Raw genomic sequence first — 24,263 nt, forward strand, 5'->3', positions numbered from 1 at the left:
GTTACAGCTCAAGCTATTTAAAGCGAAACTCTCAACTCAACTATCTTGCTTAATTGAAATGAAAGGAAGAAAAGCAGCTGATTAGCTAATAGCTATGTCAAGTTTATATTTGTTATGACTTAAATTTGTCATTAGAATTTGTGTATTTTTTTAATTTGTGCACTATTATTGCACAAAAAAATTGTAAAATCATTGGATTTATACGTACGTAGCTCTAACATAATGTCTGCACACGAGCAAATGCGAGCTATGCTGGATCAATTGATGGGAACCGGCCGTGATGGTATAGTTTATTTTTAAAGGAAAATGTTCTCACACCGATTTATGAATAAAATTTTATGAAAACAAAATGTAGTAATCATATTCATTGTAATTTTATGCTGAAATTTGCACTTTTTCATCACTCCAATATTTTAGAATTATTCCCCATTTTGTTAAGCTTGTTATTCATGACTATTTACGAATTCTAAATGAGCGCGATAGGATTAATTTCGATATCATGTTTTCTATCTGGTTGTTAATTTGTGTAAATACTCACAGAATTCGAATTAAGGTGATTATTTAAGTTGGGTTAATAATTTATTTTTAGTAAAATTGAGTTTTGAAGCTCAGTTCGTTATCATTTCAGTTAATTATTAATTTTAGCATTTGTGAAATGTTTTTCTCAGAAGAATAAAAAAAAATTACTATCCTATATTTCACAACTGTTCACTATTTTTTGTGTACCGTAAAATTAACATTTAAGGTATTTTTGGTAAATATTATGCTGAAACTCAATTCTGAAAAACTTAAAAATCTGATAGAACCCTGTGTTTTTACTGAAAAAACCCAGGTTTTTTAGAACCCTAATCATTGGTAATTCTTGCTCATAATAAAGCAATTCAATTCTGGTAATTACAATTGGTAATTCTTGCTCTGTAAATAGAAATTGAAAACTATGTAATTTTTTTCTTTTAAGTAACTGATTTGTTTACTGTTATCACTATGTATTTTGATAGTAATCATAATGTTATTTTTAACCACCAATAAGAAAAAAACGGGGGTATTTTTGAAGCGTGATCTGTTGCGCCAATTACAATCGCCAAGGTGCTAAATAGATTTATGGGGATGGCTTTGAGTTGGTCCCTTTCTGTAAAGTTTTTTTTTTAATTTCTCGCTTTCCAATGCCTGGAAATTTTCAAAACTTGGCGATTATTCTGCCACAGATCACGAAACTGAAATCTCCCCAAAAAAAACTAAAAAAAAAAGAATCATGTTTGATTATTGTATTTAATTTCAGGTGAGAATAATAAGTTTAAAGTGCATTTCACAGATCCAAGAGTGTGTAAGAGTTTTTTGCTTGCATGTTGCCCACACGACATCCTAGCGGCCACTGTAAGTATTTCAACCTGTTGGGTATGGGCAGGTTAATCATTGATTAAGTTATATATATCTCATGTCATGTAAATAGTTCTTCCAAGAATTTCATTCTAATTCTAGATATTGAGATCAAATTTGTGTGCCAATTAAATACTTTCTCATGTGTCAAGTGTAACTAGTGATTTTAAAGTTGGGGTTTTTGTATGAATGTATATTTTATTTTTTATATTTTTTTTATTATTTTACTGTCTCATTTTTAGCAAGATTGAAGTTGTGTTACAGGTATTATATAAATTTTTTTTTGATTTATAATATGTGATTTAGTTTATAAAGTTACAGTTCTTAGATAAATTTGAGCAATTGAAATAAATTGAGCTATGAAAAATTTAATTCTTTTATTTCTTTTCTCATTACTGTTATTTTTTTAAACTATGACTCTTTTTTCAATATTTAAAAAATATCACTTTTTCAAACAAAGGAGCTTTAAATATTAAAGAAGATTATGCATAATCTGTATGAAACAAAAAGGACTGTAAAGCTTCTAAGAAATTATAATCTATTGTATATTTTCGAGCATATGCTCATCTTGGTATATAAGAAAGAACTCTTTTTTTTAAAAACATTTTCCTAAAATCAAAAGCCATATAGATTCCAACATTAAAAGAATAGTAACAGAATAATTTTTGTCTATTTTGATCATTAAATAATAATATCAGTTTATTTAAATCAATTAATTAAATTCAATTTTCAATTAATTATTTATTAATTAATTTTTTTAAAAGTTTGCCAACTCTGATGCATTAGTTCAGAGTTTTTATAAATTTTGCTTATGTTTTCTAAGAAATTCCCCTTTAAAATATTTATTATTTACGTTTTTTTAATTTTTTTTATTGATTAAATTTTTTAAAATCAGAGGGTATTTAAGGGTATCCTGAGGGATTTTTGTTTATCCTTCCGGTTTTAAAAATTAAGAGCAGAGCATATGATTTTTTTGGGAATATTGTGGAATTTTGATTTTCTCAAGAACATAGGTTCTCAGACTTTTGGTAATCAAAAACTTATAATCCGAGGAAATTTTACCAGAATTCCTTAATCCAAAATTAAAATTTTCCCTAATTACTGCTAATGAGATGCTTACATACACGTGATTTTTCTGCCAATGGGCAGAAATCTGCTGATTGATTCTTTTAATTTGGCGGATTTTCTCCATTTTGAATATTTGACACTGTGCTGAAATCTGCTTTTATCACAATTCTCATTCACATGGTTTGAATATCAAGCATCTATTTTCTCATTTGCCTAATTTAAGTTACACACTGTGATTTGTATTAACATAGTTTAAAACCATACATCGCAATTAGTATCACACAATTTTAAAAATCCTACGTCGCAATTCTTGTAAGAACTGAGATTTTTCTCAATTTAGTTACTATGAAGGTGTGATAGTCATCATTGGTGGGTAATTTAGTTATAAATTTTATTAAAAAAATTATGTTAAATACAAAACAAGTAAGGTATGTAAATTGATCTAAATTTTTTCCCCTTAAAATTTTCAGGGTTTTTCACTTTGTATCGCTATCACTCCTGTTAAATAAGTAAAAGTATTCAATTTTGTCAGTGAGAAAGTATTTTTGGCATTTACAAATTCATTTTTATTACACATTCGGATTTATGGAGACTTGGAAGTACTTTGTTGATTATGTATTAATTTACACTCTTTGTTAAGAAACACTTCTAAAATCAAGTCCTTTTTTAATTTTTTAGAGATAAATACATTCTTAATAGAAGTTTGGTCTTTCACGTGAGTATTAGATTAAAATGGAATAACATCTTCCTCTTCATTAATGATCTTTCTTTTGGGTAGTGTTACCTAATTCTAAAGTTTACTTCAATAGGCAAAATTTTGATGGGTGAGTAAGATAGATAACTTAGATTGAAACGCGAGTAATGGTTATTATTTTAAAACTTTTTTTCTTCTTCTCCTTCTGAGATAAGACCTTGTTTGTTGAATAACATACTTACTAATTTATCAATATTCTTTTATAGGAATTCAGTTTCAAATCCATTTAACTTTAGCTATGCAAATATTTGGTTTTAAAACTGTTGTATTTTTTTAAAAGCAATTAAAAAAGAATTAAAAATAAAAAGTTACAATACACTGAATGATCCAAACATGAACGTCACAGATGTCCATATTTTTGAGAGGGACAAAATTAAAGTAGAAAGTAATACTAGTTTTTTTAATTCTGCTAATATCAAAATTAAATCTGCTAAATGTCTGTAAAAAGATCAATCTGTTCTTATTTTTAGTGCGTTTAAATGGGTGATTGAGAATTTTTTTTTGTCTGAAATAATGTGGGGACTTTTAGAGACGTAAGAGTTAAGTGGTACATACATCCCCTCTCTTGCAAACAATGTTTATGGCTCACAATCACGATATGCCAGGGGTCTGTCCAGACATTTTGTGAAAGGTCCGTTTTTGTAAAACTGTGAAAAAATTACTCGTAATTTGTGAATATAAAATGAACCTTAAGTTTCATTCTTTCAACCAGGGTCCTGCTTTTGTGAATTTGTGCAAATAGGGTCCTGTTATCGCAAAAAACTTTTTCAAGGAGTTTTTAAATTGTAAAGACATACAAGATCATGCTCAACACTGTAAAAAAAATTTTAAAAAATAAACAGCAATTGCTACTACTAAATTAGCGATGCAACGTACAAATATTTGGTATTTAGCCTATACTGCTGAATGCAGGATATTCATTTCGGACGAATAAAGAAAGAAGCGTCTGCCGAAAACAAAACTTAGCTCGTTTACATCTGTCTTTCTTTCCCCTCCTTCCTGGGAAGGGTTTATTCGATTAACAAAACAATAAAGAAATTTGTGAAGGGTCTGATTAAAAGATAAATTATTTTGTGAAGGGACCATTTTTAAGTTAAAATATTTTGTGAAGGGGCCATTTTTATGGAAAGATTTCTTGAATGGTCCGTTAACGGACCCAAATTTCTTCTAAACAGACCCCTGAATATGCTATTTTGTGACAGTAGCATGAAATCAAAAATTATGCCATCTCTTAACATTGTTTGCTGGCCCGAAGACCACTCATAATTATTTTATGCTGGTCGGAGAAAAAATATAGTGGTCCCTGACCACAGTTAATTTAAAGCTTGGTTTTTATTCTAATAGTCTCAAAATTTAATATTTTGTGAAAAACTTACAAAGAAATGTAACACGAATAATACATTTCTTTTTTTGCTATCTTTCTTGCTCACCATTAATTGTGTTCAACTTATTAGTTTGAAATCCAGCCTGAAAAAAAAAGTTTTCTATTCAAAATTATTATTCCATTTTCCTTATGTGGATGATCATGCCATTGGTAATTGCTGGGCAATTATACCAACCAAGTGTTTTGCTGTTAAAGGGTTAAAATTACAATGGATTGTGGTGAGTAACCAAACAACTTTGAAACATTTTGAAACGAAGAATTCCTAAATCATTATGAATTGTAATATTTTGCCGTTATTAAAATATCTAATTGGTAATACTCACTTTAAAAAAACGTAATTTTTGCTTTTAAAGCAATTTATTATTTTTAATAAGGAACGCCTACCTATTTTAAAGTGACATTTATTAGTTATTTTTCATTCATTGTCAAGCATTAAATTTTTTTTTTTTAAATCATCATTGAAGTTAATAGATTTTTTTTATTTATTTATCGTTTATACATATGAACTACTTATCCCAACTACTATTGCAATTGATTGAAAAATGGTAAAAAGGTTATATAAACTGAATTCTTTCTTTAGTATTATTTTCCCCCTTGTTTCTTTCTTTTTTTTCTTAAAGTGCTTTGGCTGTTGTATTTCCTGAAATATATAGTCTATCATAAAGTTTTAAATTAACTTTGTTTACCATAAACTACGTATATTTTTTTATAGCGCCAAAAAATATTTGTTAATATTTTTTTAATGATTTAATGTTCTTCAAAATTTGAGATATATAATCCAAGATTAGTTAATAAAATAAATGAGTTGATTAAGCAAAAAAAAAAAGTTAATCCTATTACTACCTAGACTCTGTAATTAGACAGTAAATCTAATTAAATAGCTAAAAATTGCTTATTTTAAGGACTAACTTTTTGTGTTTTTTTAAATTGCTTTTTGAATATTAGAAATTAGTGATTTATTTTTTTAAAATTAAGTTAGTTGTAGGTTTCATTCAGTAACTGTATTTTTTTAATAAGCTTTAAACTTAAATTACAATGAGCTTATAACTTTTATTACTATAATCATTAATAATAAAATTTGTTTTTTTTGAAAATGCATTAACAGATTAATTTTTTATTTAAATGAGAACTTTATTTTTCATTCAATCTATTTTAGTTTAAAGCTGTATTATTTTTCATTCTTTAAGTGATATTTTACTGCCTCTAAATATTTACAAAAATCCAGCAGAATTTTTTATTAAGTATTTTAGATATTTATCTTGTCATTAGTATGAAATAATATTTTTTATTTATGGCCTTTTTCAGAATCATTTTTCTTTTATGAGTCAAATCTGACTTCAACCTTTATCCATCCTCAATTTTTCTTTCATTCAAGGGAAAAAATATTCTCAGAATTTTTTTAAAATGTTCTAATTTCTTCTACTGATTTTAGATTTAGATGCTACTTATTTATTTGAACAACAAAGCAACTTAAGAATCTAATAGTTTTTAAAAGACATTTATGATTCTTCAGAAGCAGTGGTTCTCCAAATTTTTTCTAGTCAATATTTATTTCCTTGAAAAGAATTATAACCAAATATTGTGAGCGTTATAGATTTCTGAATAGAATAAGCTACAAGATTTTGTACTTATTAAAGTACTCCCTGCCACTAGGACTGGGCTCTGTAAGACATTTTATATAATGATATAGCGTCTGTTAGACATCGCCATATAGTGATGTATCGTGATATAACATATGTTCAAAAATTATTTCTTTTGAACTACAGAAATTTTAAATCAATTAAAAATGAATAAAAGAAGTAAACTAAAACAAAAGAAAATTATAATTATAAAAAAATGCTTCTATAGCATTAATAGCGTTGCTTAAGTTTTTAAATAGAATAGTAAAAGTGAATTGACGTAAGAGGGATGTTTTAAAGTAAAATCAAACACAACCTTTGTTTTAATTTTTTTTAAAATTTAAAAATGATTTAAGATTTATTGGTCTGAAATTAATGTTAAAATTTTAACAAACTATTTTACTTACATGTATTAAAAAAAAATGAAAAAACACATCAAAATTATTGCACACTTTAGTAAAACAATTTTTAAATTATTAGTTAAAAAAAAAGCATTCGTTTGGAACATCATTATTCTATTATTTAATTTTTTAAAATAAGTTCGATTGAATGATGGTCAAATTCACTTCATAATAAATGTAAGAATAAATGTAAGTTTTGCATTATTTATTAATTATTATTTTATTTATATATATAGATTTATTTATTTTCTTTTGAAAACAAAATCCACTTAAGGTTTAAAAATAGTCATCAAATTCTATCTAATTATTATACTTAGGTGCATTAATTAATTTAAAAAAAAACTTTTTGTAACAAAGTATAAACTACTTAAATTTGAAATACTGCTATTAAATTGTATTGCTTAAAATGATGAAGAAAAAAACTATGAAGAATCTTAATTTATTCATAATTTCTTTTCATTAATAGATTGAGTTCAGAACGATTAGTCTTGTACTAACAGATACCACTGATAATCTCAAGCTCTAGGAGTAAATAATGATCTGGATCACTAGAATTTAATTGCATTCAGTTTGGAATTTTTTTTAGCTTTAATGTGTAATTCGTTTATGATACTGAATTCTTAATAAATGTTATGATTCTTATTATACCACGTATGACTAAATTTGGCACCTACCTGAACGTAACTTTGGGAATCACTGCTGTATTAAAACATATATAAAATAATTCTATCAACTTGAGGTTATGCTACATTTACAAATCTTTTTCTCCTCATCTGTAGTGCACTTAAATTTAGCTGATTAATTTAGGCAACCAGTTACATTTAATTCTCAAAGTGTAGTATGGTTGCTGCTGAGTTGAGAAGTAAACATAAAATAATATTGATGAAAAAACGCTATTGGGTATTGTGTTGCATTGTTATTCACTGCTTATCGTTTTTCCTTGAAGGCCTCATCACAAGTAGAAGATATGTTTATGAGCCTGTTGTGGGTCACCAAACTTGTTTCTGCTCTTGGTAAAAACATGTGCTTTTGTTATGCTTGTTGCTTTGTTGCCATTAAGCTCTACAGAAAAACATCCAATTAAAATATGTATAGGTGAAAATGTTCTGTTCAAATTGTGAATGTTGTATTATTGTAAATGAAAGGAATGTGTGAGCATATTAAATTATGATCTGTTTAAAAAATCCGTTTGAAAAGGTATTTTAAATACGAAATCAAATTGAAACCTAATAGAGCATTAAAACAACGTACATTCAATATTTGTCCTCAAATTTATCGATGGAAAGGAAAATCTGCTTGAAGACGTAGCATTGAAACGAAATCAATGTCAAACCTAGAAAAGCATTAAAGTAACGTTCGTCAAAAATTTGTTTTCAAATTTATGGAGGAAAAAATAAAAATAGAGAATTGTGCTTGAATTGAAAAAGAAAATAAATCGAAATCGAAGGAAAGAAACACGAATGCAATACTTCTTCAAGGGGGGCTCCCTACATGCCTTCATGTTTGAACTTTTCTGTGATGAACTGTTTAACAAAAAAATAATGTTGCATATTCAGAATTATTCTGAAACACAAATGTAGCATGGAAAGGGAAATAAATGTCCGTCGGAGTCATTATGGACTGAAGAATTATAAAAATTTTTTTTTTCCCCCTAAATAATAATGTCTACTAACAATAACTCAAAAGAAGACTGTATTATTCACTTGTATTGCATCAAACTTTATGAATATATTTCAATTTTTATTTAATTTTGGCTTTTCTGTTATTTATTTTCTTATTAATATTTAAATTTGTCAAGGAAAGCAAAAACATTTTTATTAGAATGAATTTAAAAACAAGTCCAGTATTTTCTTTTTCCATATATTTTCTTTTTAAAAATATTTCTTTTGAAATAAAAGCCTGTGCATTTATTTTATAACTTTTTTGTTTCTATAAACTTTTCCATATGGATTATTAAGTATGCAATCCCTTGTCTAAGATATAATAATTTATGATAAAGCCTATTGAAATGTTTTGAATTTCACAAGAGTTTGATTAATATTTCATCTTAATTGCAATTGATATTTAATGACATTATAATGTTTTATTTGTTCTGATACTCAAATTAGGAGTTTTGACATCTTCTTAGTTAGGTTGAAAATGATAAGGTGAACATTTATTGCTTGTTTCTCCATTTGAATAGGCTGTTCATCTAGATCCGGAAAAAGTTTGAAATAGTGTTTCCTCAAATAAATAATTAGATAAATTCCTTGGGTGATTGAGTGTGGTCTAAAATTCTTTATTATTCGTATTTTAACTTTTTGTTTATAAGAAAAGGTCTTGATTTAGATTTCACTAATATTAATTGGAGGGGAAATAATTCTTTCTATTTTTGGTGAAACAACTCAATTTTAGATTAAATTATGAATAAAGCCTCATCATCTAAACTTAGGAGTTTATATCCTATATTTTTTCCTTGTTAAATGTTGTACCCAAGCAGCTTGTTATACATTAAATTTAAATTGTTATTTTCAGAAGATTCCATTTTTATCTCAATATTGTAGCTCGATGATAAAATATTGTAATGGTTAAAAATAATAAATATTCACTATTTTGTAATTAATCTAATAATTAGAATTCAAATTGTTAAAAATTGCCCAAAATTGATGTCTTATAGTTTGAGGAAGGACTGAAAATGTTTTTGAGAAAAATTCTTAGATGAATACTTAATTTCTATTACACTTTAAATTTTTTTCAATTGTAAGAATTTAAAATTCCATGGATTCAGCGAGCAAGACTTTAAAAAAAAAGTTAATTTTTGCTTAATGCAATACTGCTTTGTCTATCAACGGCCTATCAAGGTGTTCGGGAAAATATTTGTAGCACCAGGAGTGTTGAAGGGGGGGGGGAGAATACACCTGTTCGCACATACAAGGTTCAGAGAAAATTTGTGTAGACCTGGGGAAAATTTAGAGCTTAGTTAAAAAAAAATTAAAAATGTGTCACTTCATAAAATTTTTTCTTTAAAAAAAGCTTAATGTGTTGATTTGTTTATTTATTAGTTTGTATATCTTAAATTAATGTGTAAAACTTTAAATTGAGTTTAATAAATTATTTCTAAATTTAAATTATTTCAATATCTTGTGATTTCTATTCTTTATTACATGCTAGTTAATTCCAGAGCTGTTTAAAGTCAAATTTTTAAAAAAATATTATTATAAAAAATTTTCAACAGTATTTAAACTTTTCTTTCTAAAAATATTTTGAAAAACTTTTAGTATCTTTAAAAATAAATAAAAAAAGAAGAAAGGAATAATTTTGGGAAAATTTTCAAACCAAATTAATCGTGTCCTATAGTCTGTTCAACGAGAACTGATAGCGAAAGTAAACAAAGCGGCGTGCTATTCTTTTAGTATCTTTAAAAATAAATAAAAAAAGAAGAAAGGAATAATTTTGGGAAAAATTTCAAACCAAATTAATCGTGTCCTAGAGAAGTATTAGGCTCTAAGAATTTTCTGTGTCCCTGGAGTGTTGTAGATCCAATAAATGGTTAAGAAAGACTCAAAGTTGATTGAAACTAACTTAACACATTTCCTCTTAAGTTTAAATAAAACGAAATTGAAGTTGACATTTCTTTTTGATGTTTAAATGAATAAAAAAAATCGAAGTAACTCATTTTCTCTTGAAGTATAACTTAAAAACAATAAACGTAAATCATTTTCTTACCTTTATTATTCATTTTTTTAAATTACAGCCTTTATTTCTGATAATATTTGCTGTCTTGGGTATAACAAGCACCCTGATTTAAAGAGCCAATTGGTCCTTCATTATATTTGAGCTTGACTGCTTCTTATTTTAGATTTATCTAATTTTACTGTTTTCTCTCTTCTCATAGCACATTATTTTTTCTAAGAAAATTTTTTTCGAATTTCTTTTTTGAATAGTAAATTTTTGAATAATTTATTTTGCCTTCATGCTAATTTGAAGTCTGTTTGTAGTTCTTTTCCCAGAATCTAGGCACATTAAATTTTTCGTATTAATTCTTTTTCAAACTTCTTATCTAAGAACACATTAGGAAATCTAATGTGAAATATGATTTTCTTAAAAAATCAACTTGCTTCTCATTTGCATGGCATAAATATCTACCATTCATGTGCATTTTTTAATTTTAGAAGAAATAAACTATTTTTTATTCCTCTCACACACTATTGCGGTTACATGCTTTCAAAGAATTTGCTAAAGAATGTTCGTGACATGTTTTCTTGCTGTCATAAGTTAGTTTAAAACGCAAACCATATGTGATTTTTTTAAAGAAAAAAATATATGCATGTATCTCATAGTTATAGATACTGTTTACTTTATTACAGTTTTTCTGGAAGGTAAGTTTTTACAGTTTTTATATTTTAAAGCTAATCCATTATTTTATGGATGAAGAATATTCCAGCCATCTGTTTCCTTCCATAAAGGGTCCAAACACTACAGTTGTAGAGCTTAATGTGCAGCATTTTATTATGCCAAATCATGATTTTTAAAATAGTTTTTAATGTAAAATGTTAATTTATCTTTTATAGCGGATGGATTTGGGTGAATGTCCCAAGTTGCATGATTTAGCCTTAAGAGCTGATTTTGAAAATGCTTCCTTGAAGAAAGATTATTTCTATGATGTGGATGTAAGTAGCTTTATCAGTTATAAACTCTGTTATGATCTTTATTTTCAGATGAGATCGGCTCTAATATTTTTGGCCTCTTTTCACTTGTCAGCAAAAATATGAAAATTACAAACCCTCTCCCATGAGCTTTGGTGGCTCAGGGGATAGAGTCCTCACCTCCCGATGAGGTGCCCTGGGTTCGAATCCCAGCAATAGCTGGTCGATACGACTTCTGCCCAAGCCTCACAACAATCACAGTGCCAACGTAGATTTTCTACATTGGTATAGGGAAATGGGTCTGAGTCTCCTTGACGTCAGGCTAAATGTTAGAGGTTTTCATGGTTTTTTCCTCTCTCTGCTACACAAATTTGTGTTAGTTCCATCAAAAAAATCCTCCATGAATGCAAATTTTTCCCAATACTTGATCCAGGAGCTTCCTTGAGTTCTGGATTGGGTTCTAAATTACCCGTACAGAGTTGAACTTTAGTAGCCAGCTGTAAATTCAAAAAATTGGTTCGGTTGTTTGACAAGAGTTATAAAATGAAATACCTTAATCAGAATAACAGGTTACAATTGGTTCAACTCAAAATTGGGTTTGCTGTTCAATAATTGGTGATAAAAATTACAAAAAAAAAAAAAAAACTACCCTTTTCAGTGCGTACATAAGAAAGGCAGGCCCCTTTGGTTTTCATATTTTCACTGTAATGTTCTAGTTCTAAGAATTTTAGGATTACATTGAAATAAAATATGTTACTTTACATGAAACAAAATTTATGTTTAACTTCATTTTACAAAATTTTGGAACTACTCAAAGAAATGTCTTATTTTAATATTTTAATTCTCTGCAGCAGAATTTCCAGAACGGACATTCAACACCAACTTCTTAAATCCAAACTTTCCTCCAACCTTAATGCGATCAGGCAAATTTTTTTATTCTCAAAATTCAGCTTAGTCTGTAGTATGTGTGACAAAATAAACAAAAAAATATATCATTATACATAGAAACTATGTTGTTTATATTCAGGTTGAATTTTAAACAATGATACTAAAATAAATTGGAAAAAATTTCTATACTGTTAAGCCTGTAATCATTTAAAAAAAATTATGTTTTGTTCTTTGCTATGTTCTCTCAATTCATTTTTTAATTTTATTCTAAACAAGTTTAGAGATATTTAAAAATGGAGACTCAGTGATTTTTATTCATTTCTTAAACAGTATTTTTTAATTCTTTTTATTTTTAAATTTGATGAAAAATAATTTGTAGTTACACAGTAATAATCTGCAGTGCCCGCTGCTATGCTTTAGGGTTTCAACTATTTGGGTTCGAATTTGAAGTTCATCTAAATTTTGGTATATTTTTTTGCTTTTTAAGTAAGATTTGAATATAAGGGTATTGTTGGATCTTACCTCAGTATTATTTATATCTCCTCTTCCCCTTGTCAGCAAAATCAAGCTAATGACAGCCCCTCTTCTCTCTTTAGGTGCTTATGTTACTTAGGTAATGCTTGAACAACCCCATCATTCAGGAGACTGTTTTATTTCATGAAAAATGTATCATAGGTAATTAAGTTGTGCCAGTGTATTGTGCTGCATTGTAGGAAAAATTTCATGTAGAGCACTCTCCTTGTATACTAAGAAAAAAAATTCATGTAAAAATATGTCTTATCTTATTATATAAAACGCTAATACGTACATATGTATGTATCAATAAAACCGATGATATTTCTTTTCTCGCGCTGGCAACAGTTTTCATTTTTAATTGATTGGATTCGGCGCGCAAGAGCACGTAGTGAGCAACCAGATAACAATAACCAGAGTGAGCATTATCAGGTTGTTCAATTCAGATTCATGCACTAAAAACATGACAATATTTAATTTAAACTCAATTAGGAATTAATTAATTAATTGAAGTGAGAATGCTTTAAAAGGCCGCTGTTGAATTGATATTTTTCTACTGGGAGCTACCTAAACGTCTAAAAAACGTTTAAGTGTTTGTATTGAATGCATTGAATTTTTTTATATTTCGCGTTTATTTATGCATTGAATTTTCACGCTTTAAAATGCAGAATATTAGTGAAGCAATATTTGATAATTTATTTTGCTAATATGTTTCTTATTTAGCTAATGTTTTGATTTTTTCACCATGTACAATCTAAATAGCTAATATACTTTTTTAAAAGCCAATAAGAACATTGGTAGAATTCTTCTACATAAGTACAATACTATGTCTTTGATGATAAAATACTATGTCTTTGATGATAATATATTATGTCTTTGTGCTAGAACATTGTGTTCATTGGCGAGCGAGCGCAGCGAGCCATGGTTCACGGCGTGAACCACATAGGATTGCGTAGCAATTCTCGGAGGTTGGCGAGCGTTAGCGATCAGGTGGCGGAGCCTCCTAGTATTACTATATATAGTCCTAAACTTTTCAATTTATTTTTTATTTTTTGGCATTGCAAATAATAGGGGCATAAAAATTAAATTTATAACTTAGTGAATTGAAAAACCAATAATTGAAAAAAACAATAATAGAATTAAGAATAAAGAAAAAAACTTTACTTGGTTAATACTATGTTTGCAGATTATATGTAATAAATATGACAAATGTCAATATATACTGGTGGACATCAGAAAAAATATGTCAGGAATAATTTTCTGTTGTTGAATTTTTCCAATGCATTTTATTTTGTTAATGACAAATTACGGATATTGATTCTATTAAGTTTATATTTATAACAAACCAGTATTTCTTATTTTATTTAAGATGTTTATATTGAAAATAGTTTATAACTTAAACAATATTTTCTCCTTTTTATAGGCGATGGAACATCTACAGAATTTTATCAACGAGTGTGATCGTCGTACAGAACAGGCAAAAAGACGTCTTGCGGATACTCAGGAAGAATTGAGTGCTGAAGTAGCTGCAAAAGTAAGAATAAGTTATTGTGTTTATTTTTAATAGCAGTGTTGGAAATCTTAGAAAAGTAACTCATCTTTCTGCATGGTTCATTCTAGAACTGAAAAAGGGTTGGGTGGTGGGAACAAAAAAGGTAATATATCCCTTAAGAAAAAAAAGACACTTTTGTAAAACATAGCATGTTTTTTAAGAGATCCATGATATTCTTAAACAAATATGCATAATATACACATGTCATTTGTGGTATATTTCTACTTATTATAAATGAAAAAATTAGCATACTTCCCCTTTTCCTTCCCACAGTCAATATTTTTCTTCCTCACAAAAAGCCAAATATAAAGCAAGTCATCAGTAATAAGTAATATATCTTCAAAAAAAACCGCTTAATTTAACCCTCTGACAATTTAGCAAATGGGTAAAATTGGGAGAATATTTCTTCCCAATACACTATTTCCCTATCTAATAACATTGAAAAACCAGTTATTGCCATGGTGAGAAGACTGCAGGTTAAAATACAACTATTTATGCGCAGAGCTGTCAGTGGGTTAAAGAAGTATTTATTGGTATATACAGTCGAACCCCGCTATAGTGAACCTGGGATATAGTGAACACTCGGATGTAGTGAACTTTTTTAGCGGTCCCGTCCGTATTCCTATTTAAATAATGTTATTTTTAACGCTTATAGTGAACAGCTTAGAACTTGGAAACTCGGTTATAGTGGACTCAAATTTCATTTCTTTAAATATCTTTTTCAGTCCTCCATCTTTAAACTTGTAGGTGTTGGGACTGAAAATGAATGCATTCCTATAAAATGTGTCATATTACTCTCCTTTATGCTTATCACTTTTAACTATATTGTAATAAATCTCAAACAGATCATTTATCTTATTCTCCCCCCTCCCTGACAAGCCTCACTTTATCTCTTTTCCCCAAGCTTGCTCTATAAGTAGTTAACTTGGCCGTCTGCTGAATTTTTGGAATTTTCTTATCTGTTCAAACCATATTCTTTACAAATCACCCCTTGACAATCAAGAAGGGGAACAATTTAACTCGTTCTACAGCTGCTCTCTTCATATTCTTACATTATCTATTTGAGATAAGATTTTTAATTCAAAAGCAGTGAAAATGGCAAATTCTCTAAAGAGAAAAGCGTTTTCGAGAGATGACAAAGTTAAAATTGTAAAGCGTATTGATGATGGAACCAATCAATCGACACTGTGTAAGGAATTTTCCTTGTCAAAATCTACAGTTTCAAACATTTGGAAAAATCGAAGTGCAATTCTTGCGGCATACGACAAAAACATGGTTTCATCGAAAAAACTGCGTGGAGCTGAAAGAGAAAACGTAGAAGATGCTTTGTTAAGATGGTTCGAAATCTTGTTCATAATGTGAAAATCTTGCATTCTTTGCACATTGTAGATAAGAAAATTGATGAACTCAATTTAAAATCAAATTGTGTTCAATCAAAAATCACAAATTTTTTTCATAAAAAGTGAAAATAAAACTAATATTTAGCGATGTAATTACTTTTTCCCTCAATTTTTGCTTTATTATCTGTTAATTAGGTAATAATTTTTTAAATAACTTATACAAAATTGCAAAGCCAATTTTCAATCATTCAACTGTCTTATGCAAAAAATATTCTTCGAAAAATTTGGATATAGTGAACCATCGGTTATAGTGGACACATTACTGACGGTTCACTATAGCGGGGTTCGACTGTATATAATAATAATTTTATGAAAATAAATTTTTAAAAAAATAAGTAATTTTCAAATAAATTTTGTCCAAATTTGGTGGCTGTAAAAGGCTTGGCACTAGTTACAGTAGTCAAGAAATCACTTACAACAGAGATTTTGTGTTCTGAGAAAGATTTTCATTTTTATATCAGTCTATTTTTAAGTTTTTTTTTGTCATTAAAAAAGTTCTCTGTTTTCACTTTAAAACAAATGCAGTTTAACCTAAAAAAGAAAATTCTAACCTTTTTACATTTTCCCACTAAATTGGTATTAAAAGCCTTTTTTAAAATTAAAAGAAAGCAATTAATATGTAAAAGTCTCATTTTTAAACTTTTTCAGAATATTACCTTTTTTTTAAAAAATTACGCTTTTAGAAATCAGCTAAAATTCGTAGTAATTAATTATTGGCAAATAAAGTTGCTGCCAAAAACCTTGTCAGTTTTTTATGAAACTGTCTCTAAATGAGCATATTAAAAAGTGATCCTTAAGCTAGTGATTCAAAATTTGCTGTAGATCTATGGTATTTAATGTTATGTTAAAAGTTTAAATCATTTGGAAATTTTTTAAAAAGAGGTATATAACGTGAAGGACTTTTTGATGGAACTGACCCGCATTTGCGTTACATGGAGAGGAAAACCTCCCACGGTTAGCCTGATGGCAAGGGGACTCTTACCCATGATACCACTGAAGATATTTTACGCCAACACCGTGGTCGATGCAAGCCAGATGTAGAATTGGTATCGACCAGCCATCGCTGGGAATCGAACCCAATTCACTTCATTGGAAGGCGAACACTCTATATTGGTTAAGATATTGGCAGTTAAACTGCTATTGATCTTGTGCATCATTGTTTTATTTTTATCTAAGTAGTTCTTATATAGCAACTATTTAGTTGGTTGATGTAGCCTTGGACTGGTAGACTATTTATGATTTCATACTCTGTTTATTACTATTCAAAATATATATTTAATAAATATCTCATCTTTTAGCTTAATAAAGTTCACGAGCTTGCTGAACAAATTGGGAAAAAGTTGGCTCAAGCTGAAAAACAAGGAGCAGAAGGTAATGTGGAAGAGTCTATGAAAACTCTTGAGGAGGTGGAAGAATTTCGAAAGCAAAAATCAATGGCTGAGGTATTTATTAGATATGATTATTTTAAAAAGCAAATTGCTGCTATTGTTTTCTTATGCTATAAAATATTTAAAAGAAGATGAAGGAGATATTTAACAAAATAATATTTAACTTTCAACTTAAAAACTATGCATCATGATTTGCAGTCATCTGATTTGTAAATAACACAGTGTGATTCCTATTCACTCAATTTAAAATTCAAAAACCAGGTTTCGTGTTCTTGAGATGAAAATTGACATTTTGCAATTCATATTTATAAGTTTGAAAAAACAAACAGTATGACTCTTATTAATGCGATTTAAGGATCAAACTTTGTTATTCATTTTTCAAATGAAGCATGTTAAGTTCATTTCTAAGGATTAATAATAATTCTTGAATAAAGAGTCAACACTTTATCTAGTCTCCATATAATTCAAAGCATAACATTTTAATTTGTTCACACAGATAATCAAAAAATAGTAATTTAAAATTTTTAAATATATTTTTAGTTTTATTTTTTTATTAATTAATATTGATGTAAATATCTTCAGAATTAAGGTGTTTTTGTTTCTCGAAATAATATGGCTTATAATTTTTATTTATTTATACTTAATACAAGTTTTAAAATTTTGTGAAATAAGATAAAGAAGTATATCAATTCCTTAATTCTGGAAATTAAAACTGAAATTTGTCATTTTTGGAAAGCAGAAATTAACCACAATCAATTAAAATATATGCCCTTCTACATACTTTTTTCCCCTGTAAATGTCAGGTATTTTTTCATGAAGCCCTGCTGTATGTGTAAACTATTAAAAAAAATTTTTTTTTTCTTTTTTGAAAAATGCTGTCCTGATTTTTCTTTATGTTTGTATGAATACAAATGCCAATTTTAAGGTCTAAATGCATACAGGATTTTGTTTATGCCCACTAACTGACTAGCTATTTACGTCTGTTGCAACCTTGCATGAGCTTAATACAATTTAGTACGTTATGTTTGCATTTCTAATGCACACATTTTAACATAATAAAATTTTAGTTGTGTGCTGGTGTTTATTTGGTAATATTTCCCCCCTCTATTTATTTAATATAGAAAGACTGAGAATATGTGTATGCTGTGAAATTAGTGGTGGTATACCACTTTTGTTTTAAAAATGAATAATTTAAATAGACTTAGATTATGATATATTGCAAAGTGGCATTACTGTAAAATGCTTTCATTTTGCAGAAAATAAAATCTAAAAGTGTGTATACTATGAAAAAAGCATTTACTTGAAAACATTTTTATTTCAGCAAGAGTATCGAAATTCGATGCCTGCTTCAAGTTACCAGCAACAGAAGCTTCGTGTTTGTGAAGTGTGTTCTGCGTATCTGGGTATTCATGATAACGATAGGCGTTTAGCCGATCATTTCGGTGGGAAACTTCATCTCGGTTTTATTACAATCAGAGAGAAGTTGGAAGAATTAAAGGTAACCCTTTTATCATTTTAAATATTTGTATTTTTAAGAAATGAGACAAAATGTGTATGTATGTGTGTGTATATATATAATATGACAAAGTAACGTGGGTGAGCAAGAGAATTTTTTTTCTTCTTATTTGTCACTCATTTGAACTTTCAAATTTAGATTTTTTAATATTATGAGAAAAAATATACTCCTTAAATTTTGTTTTGTAAGTTTCCTTTAAAATATTCTTTTGTGGGAGAGGAAGGTGTTGAGATATTTTATGCCAAGTTTCTTAATTTAGGAAGCAAGACAAGAAAAATAATTTAGTAAAATCGAAAATTGTTGGAATGAAAATGAGATAAATATCTGTTTAATTTTCTGAATTTTTTTTTAATGCTACTATAAACTAATACGGTATGAGCCATTGTAGCTATTCATTCATGGATTTATTTGATTCCTTTTTTTTAATGAGTGTATATGTGTTACAAGCTACCAAAGTAAATTATTTGCAATATAACTAGATTATTTTCCATATTTTGTTAAGAAATTTATTTTCAAATTTACTTTTGAAATTTGGTGCAAAAGTAAGTACTTTTCTTAAAATTGTGCACAACTTTATTCAACCACCTATTTTATTGTTTACTTTTTTAGTACAAGATAAAACGAATGCTCTTATAAATAAATAAATAAAACAAAGCTAACGGAAAATAGTTGAATTTACATGCACCCCCTCTTGGGAAGTGTTTCGAAAACTATGTAAGGGTGTGATTGTAAATACTTACTATATGCAAATATGCTTATTCTATAAAGAATATTATACTACTTATTTTAAGAGCTCTTTTTTATTGTTCATAATTTTGAACTTTATCTGTTTTCTTCTCTATTTTCTTGCATCACACAAACCTGTTATTAGATAATGAACAATTTTTCTTCTATGTTTTCCTCTGTTTAAGAAATTACTGTTTCTTACTACAGTCACATCAAGAAGCCAACATGCTGTCTTCATAAGAGTGTCTTACTTAAATCATGTTGAAATATTGCTTTTAGTGGGGAAAATATGTTTTTTTTTGTCTCCTTGTTTCATATACTTAATGTAACCATTAATTTTATTGTGTTTTTGTCTAAATATGCGATTTTTATTTCCAACACGCCTTTAAAATCTTCTTGTTCTGGATTCTTTCCCACTAAATAAATGTTTAGCTGTCTTAAATTTAACTGGGGAAGTTAAATTTCTTTTACATAAGATTTTAAAACAAATGTTTATTTATTTATTTTTGGAAAGTAAATTAAGATTTGATTGTTAAAAAAGTAGTTTCTGGAAAATGGAGCTTTTAACTAATATGAGTTTTGTTGGTAGGCTGCAGTGAGTGAGAAGCGTCAAAAAGGCAGAATGGAAAGAGACAGAGATTACGCTAAGGATGAACGTAGCAGAGAATGGAACAGAAGCTTTTCAGAAAGGGAACGAAGTCGCAGTCGAGAACGTGCAGCCAGACGCCACAGGTACAGAATTTCCCTTGAAATTTTTTGTGTGCCCAGGGGTGATTGTACCCTGAAATTCCAGATTTATCGTATCAGGATTTTTCTGGGAATATTGCAAAATTCTGCTTATCTCAAGACCATTGGTTCTCAGGCTTTCGTTTATCAGAAACATAATTTGACAGAATTTTCAATAAAATTCTGCAATCTAATATATAAATTTTAAAACTTTCGCTAAATTCCATTAGCGAGACATTTAAGTGCATGTAATTTTGGCAGTTTCATAGATCTTCAATATTTTGAATATTTGAAACTGCACCGGAATTTGCTATTATCGTTATTCTTATTTACATGATCTTAAGTATCAAATGTTGATTTCCGTATTTACTTACTTTAAATGTTACACGTTGCGATTGGTGTTCAGACGAAAGTTCAATAGCGATATTTGTATTTACGAGTTTTTAAAATCAATTTCACTATTCTTACACGTGCCGTTTAAAAAACAAGTATTGCCATTTGTATTCGCACGAGTTTAAATCAAATGTCACAATTTGTATTCACACGTTTTTAAAATCCAATATTGCTATTTGTATTCCTGGGTTTGCAATATCAAACATCAATTTTTGTATTTATACAGGGTCGAAAAGCTTTGCAGTGCCATTCAAATTTAAGCAATCAATAAGTCATATATAGCGATTCATATTCATGTAATTTTAAAATCTAATTTCGTGATTCCTATTCTCGATGTTAAAATCCAACATTGCGATTCATATTCATGCGTATTAAAATCCTATATCACGATATTCATATTTACGGGATTTAAAAATACAGCATTGCAATTCTAGTAAGAGCTATGATTTTTTTAAAAATTAGTTACTATAAAGGTGTGATAGTCTTCTTTGGTAGGTATGCATGATATATATAAAGTGATATCTTCCACATAAAATTTTCACTTAGTGTTACAATCACACCTGTGTGTTATTTTCTTTTAACGTGTTAAGATAGTTTGTGAATCTGTATAGTCGTATAATTTTTGCTTACAAATGAATTTTTTCTCTTTTTTTTTTGTTTATTTCATTTTTTTGAGAAAAATTATTTTTATTTAAATTATTCCTATCTTAATTTAAGTTCTTATTTGAAAATATTAAGAGATATGAAAATATGTAATAAAATGTTAAAAATATGTAGAGATTTAAAGAAATATGCCGCGCAAAATGAAGATTTCAAAGCAGTATATTACACTATTTTTTAACCTAATTTTCCTTCATAAAAATAGCTTAGTATGCATGTATTTCACCAAAAAATAACCTGATTTTAGCCTAATATTTTTGTAAAATGGTGTCCTGATTTTTATTTTGAACTACTATGCAGTCTGCAGTTATGTGTTTGTTGTTCAATTCATAAGATTGCTTTGAATCGTTTAAAAACATATCTATATTTCTGATTTCTCGAGCCTACATTTCAAAACAAAGAAAATCCATTTTTGGTTTAAATGAATTTTCATGTGTTGTGGTAATGATATGGTAAAAGCTAAATTCCTTTTTTTTTTCTATGCAGGTCTCGTTCAAACTCTCGTAATCGCCACCGTCACAGATCGAGATCTCGTTCGACTGAGAGGCGGAAGCACAAGCATCATCGTCGATCCCGTTCGAAGGAACGTCACAGGTCACGAGAGACCGAAAGGAGACATCGTCGTGATAGATCGAGGGAGAAAAGCAAGGAGAAAACTAAAAGGTATTTTGAAATAACTAACAGAAAATTTTTTCCCCATTCATTATGTTATGTTTGTTAATATTTTACTCGTATAATTGCAAGGAGTAAACAAATTTGGTGTGAATCTTTTTTTTTTATTATTCATTTTTTTGTCTAAAACTAACGTATTGATTTTTCTAAAACTTGACAAAAAAAGTTTACTTTTAGTATGTTTACTTTTTAGTATTCATTTTTCTCTTAAGATGCTCTATAAGATAAGTAACTAGTTATTTATTTATTAACATTTGGGTAAAGGACCGGTTTATTTCTTAAGACTTTTTTATTGTTTCAAGAAAACGAAATTATATGAATTGTATTTATATTGTTCCAGAAAAACAGCAACGAAAAAGCATTTTTTTTTTATTTACAAAAAAAAAAAAANAAAAACAATTAACTATGTGTAAAATTATTGTATTGATTGTTTTAGAATTTGTCAAAACAAAAAAAAAATCTTAAATTAAAAGCATGAATCATTTTATCTTGTTTTATTAGATATCTAAATTAATTTTAACATAGATGTTAAGAAGTCAAGTTCACATTTTCAAATTTGAATTTTATTCAGAATTTATCTATATATATTTTAATATTTTATCTGATTTTAAAGATTCTTGAACCAGCTAATAAAAACATTGTAATTATATAAATTTAAATTTCCCAAAATCCAATCTACTAATGAGTTAAGGATTCAATAGTTGATACCTATTCAAAACTCAACTTATAATTTTTTTTTCAATTAATAATTAGTCAAACAATCAAATTTTATCTGTTAACGAAATCTTTTTTCATACTACACTATTGTATATAAATGTCCTGTTTTCAGGAGTGATTCTCGTGAACGAAGGCATTCTACTTCTAATGACAAAGAAGGAAGCAATCATGAAGACTGATTTTAATCTTCATTTCTTTATGTGTTTATTATTATTTTAATTATTTCTTCTCAAACTATATCTTGTGTGAAAAATAAATATTTGTTTTGCTTCTTTCTTTTTCAAATTGTCCACTTCTCATGTATTCACATGGAGATGATGTAACCATATGAATAGGAAACATTTAAAAATTACTTCACAAAACTCTAAAGAACTTTTGTACTTTCTGGAAACAGTATTAGTTTTTATTAAAACAGTATTTGTCAAGACAGTATTAAAACAGTATTGGTATTTTTATGTATGTAGTTTCTTAAGGGGATGCTATGCCGTGAGAGAAATTTTTTATAGGAAATTCTGTTTTACCTTTATTGGCGTTTGGTGAATGTAGCGTAAACCATGAAGTTTTAAATGCTGAAAAAACTGTTTTCAACATATCAAAATACAAACGAATAATTACAGAATTAATTTCCCGTTCTGTGTAATTCTATCATAATTAGTTTGCATTTTGATATTTCAAAAGAATTATCAGAATTTGAAACTTGATGGTTTAACTGAACTCTCTTATCTGTGCTTAACCAACTAAGGTGAACAAAAATTGCCATGAAGTGTTTCTCCTGCAGTGTAGCATCCTCTTAATTGTCATCTCTTTTAAGAGTGGCATTTGGAAAGTGCATAAAGCTGTGGCATGTGTATTAATGTACCACCACTAAGATATATCTATGTAAAACACGATAAAAAGACAAATTAAAAAAAAAGGGAGATTAACAAGGAAAATTACGAAAAAATAAGTTTTGTTTATTGCGCATAAGCTGCAAATACATTGAACCCATAAAATAAGATTAAAATACAACAAAGAAAACAAGAAAAAAAATATTTTTAAAGAGAGAGAAAAAATTATTAATAAAACTTATTTATTAATAATTTTTATTCTTCTTAAAATTATATATTTTTCCTTTGCATTTTTATCTTATAAGGGTAAAAAATTTTGCACTGTTTTGATATTTGAAGAAGAATTTCAAGAAGAAAAAGGCACTTGTTTTAAAAAAAAATTAATGACTTTTTTTAAGACAAACTTTTTTTCAGTTAAAATGTTGGTTGCATTTTGAAGTTTAAAAGATATTTAACCTTTTGCTTATGGCTGGTACAACATGGTATACCATTAGAAAAGAGTTAACTAAAGTTTTTGATTTTCCCATTGAATTCTGGGAAAGCTCAAAGTATATGGTTTTCAGGTGATTGATCCTTTTTATTTCAAAATATTGGTGACGAAACTTCTTTTTGGTCACCACAAAGAAAATATTGCAACCAAAGAAAATATCTTTGTTTGCATTTTCTGTTTATGACTGAAATTTTTGTTTTCTTTCGAGTTCTCTACAGATGAATTGCTATAAATAAATCGGCAAATTAAGAAAATTTACAAATTGAGGCTTACATAATGAGTTAAAAATAAATTGAAGGAAAAAACTCCTCTTATATTTTTGTACTGTAATTTTGTTTTAATATAAAAATAAATTAAGTGTAATTTAAAAAAATTAACAATCGCTAATAATTATCTACAGTTTTTTTCTCAGAAGTTTATTTATAAATCGTTCTTAATCAGAATGTTAAGTTATTCAGCTGATTTGGACACAATTTTTTTTTTTTTAAGGCTTAATTTAAACTTTAATTTTGTGTTTGGTAAGCAGGAGTCCTAAAAGTTTCCAAACTTAATAGTTTTTAATCAATT

The 24,263-nt window shown here is 27.8% G+C and overlaps 1 protein-coding gene across 3 annotated transcripts; it reads left to right on the forward strand.

The window, feature by feature from the left end:
* The first annotated feature begins 24 nt into the window (after positions 1-24).
* On the forward strand, positions 25-22,651 carry LOC107446746 (putative RNA-binding protein Luc7-like 2). 3 transcript variants are annotated; one of them, XM_071185466.1, is made up of 10 exons: positions 48-283; positions 1,280-1,374; positions 7,550-7,616; positions 11,154-11,252; positions 14,053-14,163; positions 16,880-17,023; positions 18,291-18,467; positions 19,801-19,943; positions 21,477-21,653; positions 22,492-22,651. In XM_071185466.1, the coding sequence occupies exons 4-10, from the start codon at positions 11,157-11,159 to the stop codon at positions 22,556-22,558; spliced, it is 915 nt and encodes a 304-aa protein (XP_071041567.1). In that variant the 5' UTR covers positions 48-283; positions 1,280-1,374; positions 7,550-7,616; positions 11,154-11,156; the 3' UTR covers positions 22,559-22,651. The 3 variants fall into 3 exon arrangements, with proteins under 3 accessions (XP_042907681.1, XP_071041567.1, XP_071041568.1); XM_043051747.2 differs by lacking the exon at positions 7,550-7,616 and having other exon boundaries at positions 25-283; XM_071185467.1 differs by lacking the exons at positions 48-283; positions 1,280-1,374; positions 7,550-7,616 and adding an exon at positions 4,614-4,801.
* Positions 22,652-24,263: the final 1,612 nt, after the last annotated feature.

Source organism: Parasteatoda tepidariorum, chromosome 9 (genome assembly GCF_043381705.1).
Source record: "Parasteatoda tepidariorum isolate YZ-2023 chromosome 9, CAS_Ptep_4.0, whole genome shotgun sequence".
Classification (NCBI taxonomy): domain Eukaryota; kingdom Metazoa; phylum Arthropoda; class Arachnida; order Araneae; family Theridiidae; genus Parasteatoda; species Parasteatoda tepidariorum.

Excerpts from the sequence above, each read along its gene's own strand:
- LOC107446746 (XM_043051747.2), top strand. The coding sequence starts at position 223 with ATGTCTGCACACGAGCAAATGCGAGCTATGCTGGATCAATTGATGGGA. Across the intron at positions 14,164-16,879 it reads GTGCTGAAGTAGCTGCAAAA|CTTAATAAAGTTCACGAGCT; the intron begins GTAAGAATAAGT and ends CTCATCTTTTAG. Across the intron at positions 18,468-19,800 it reads AGAAGTTGGAAGAATTAAAG|GCTGCAGTGAGTGAGAAGCG; the intron begins GTAACCCTTTTA and ends TTTTGTTGGTAG.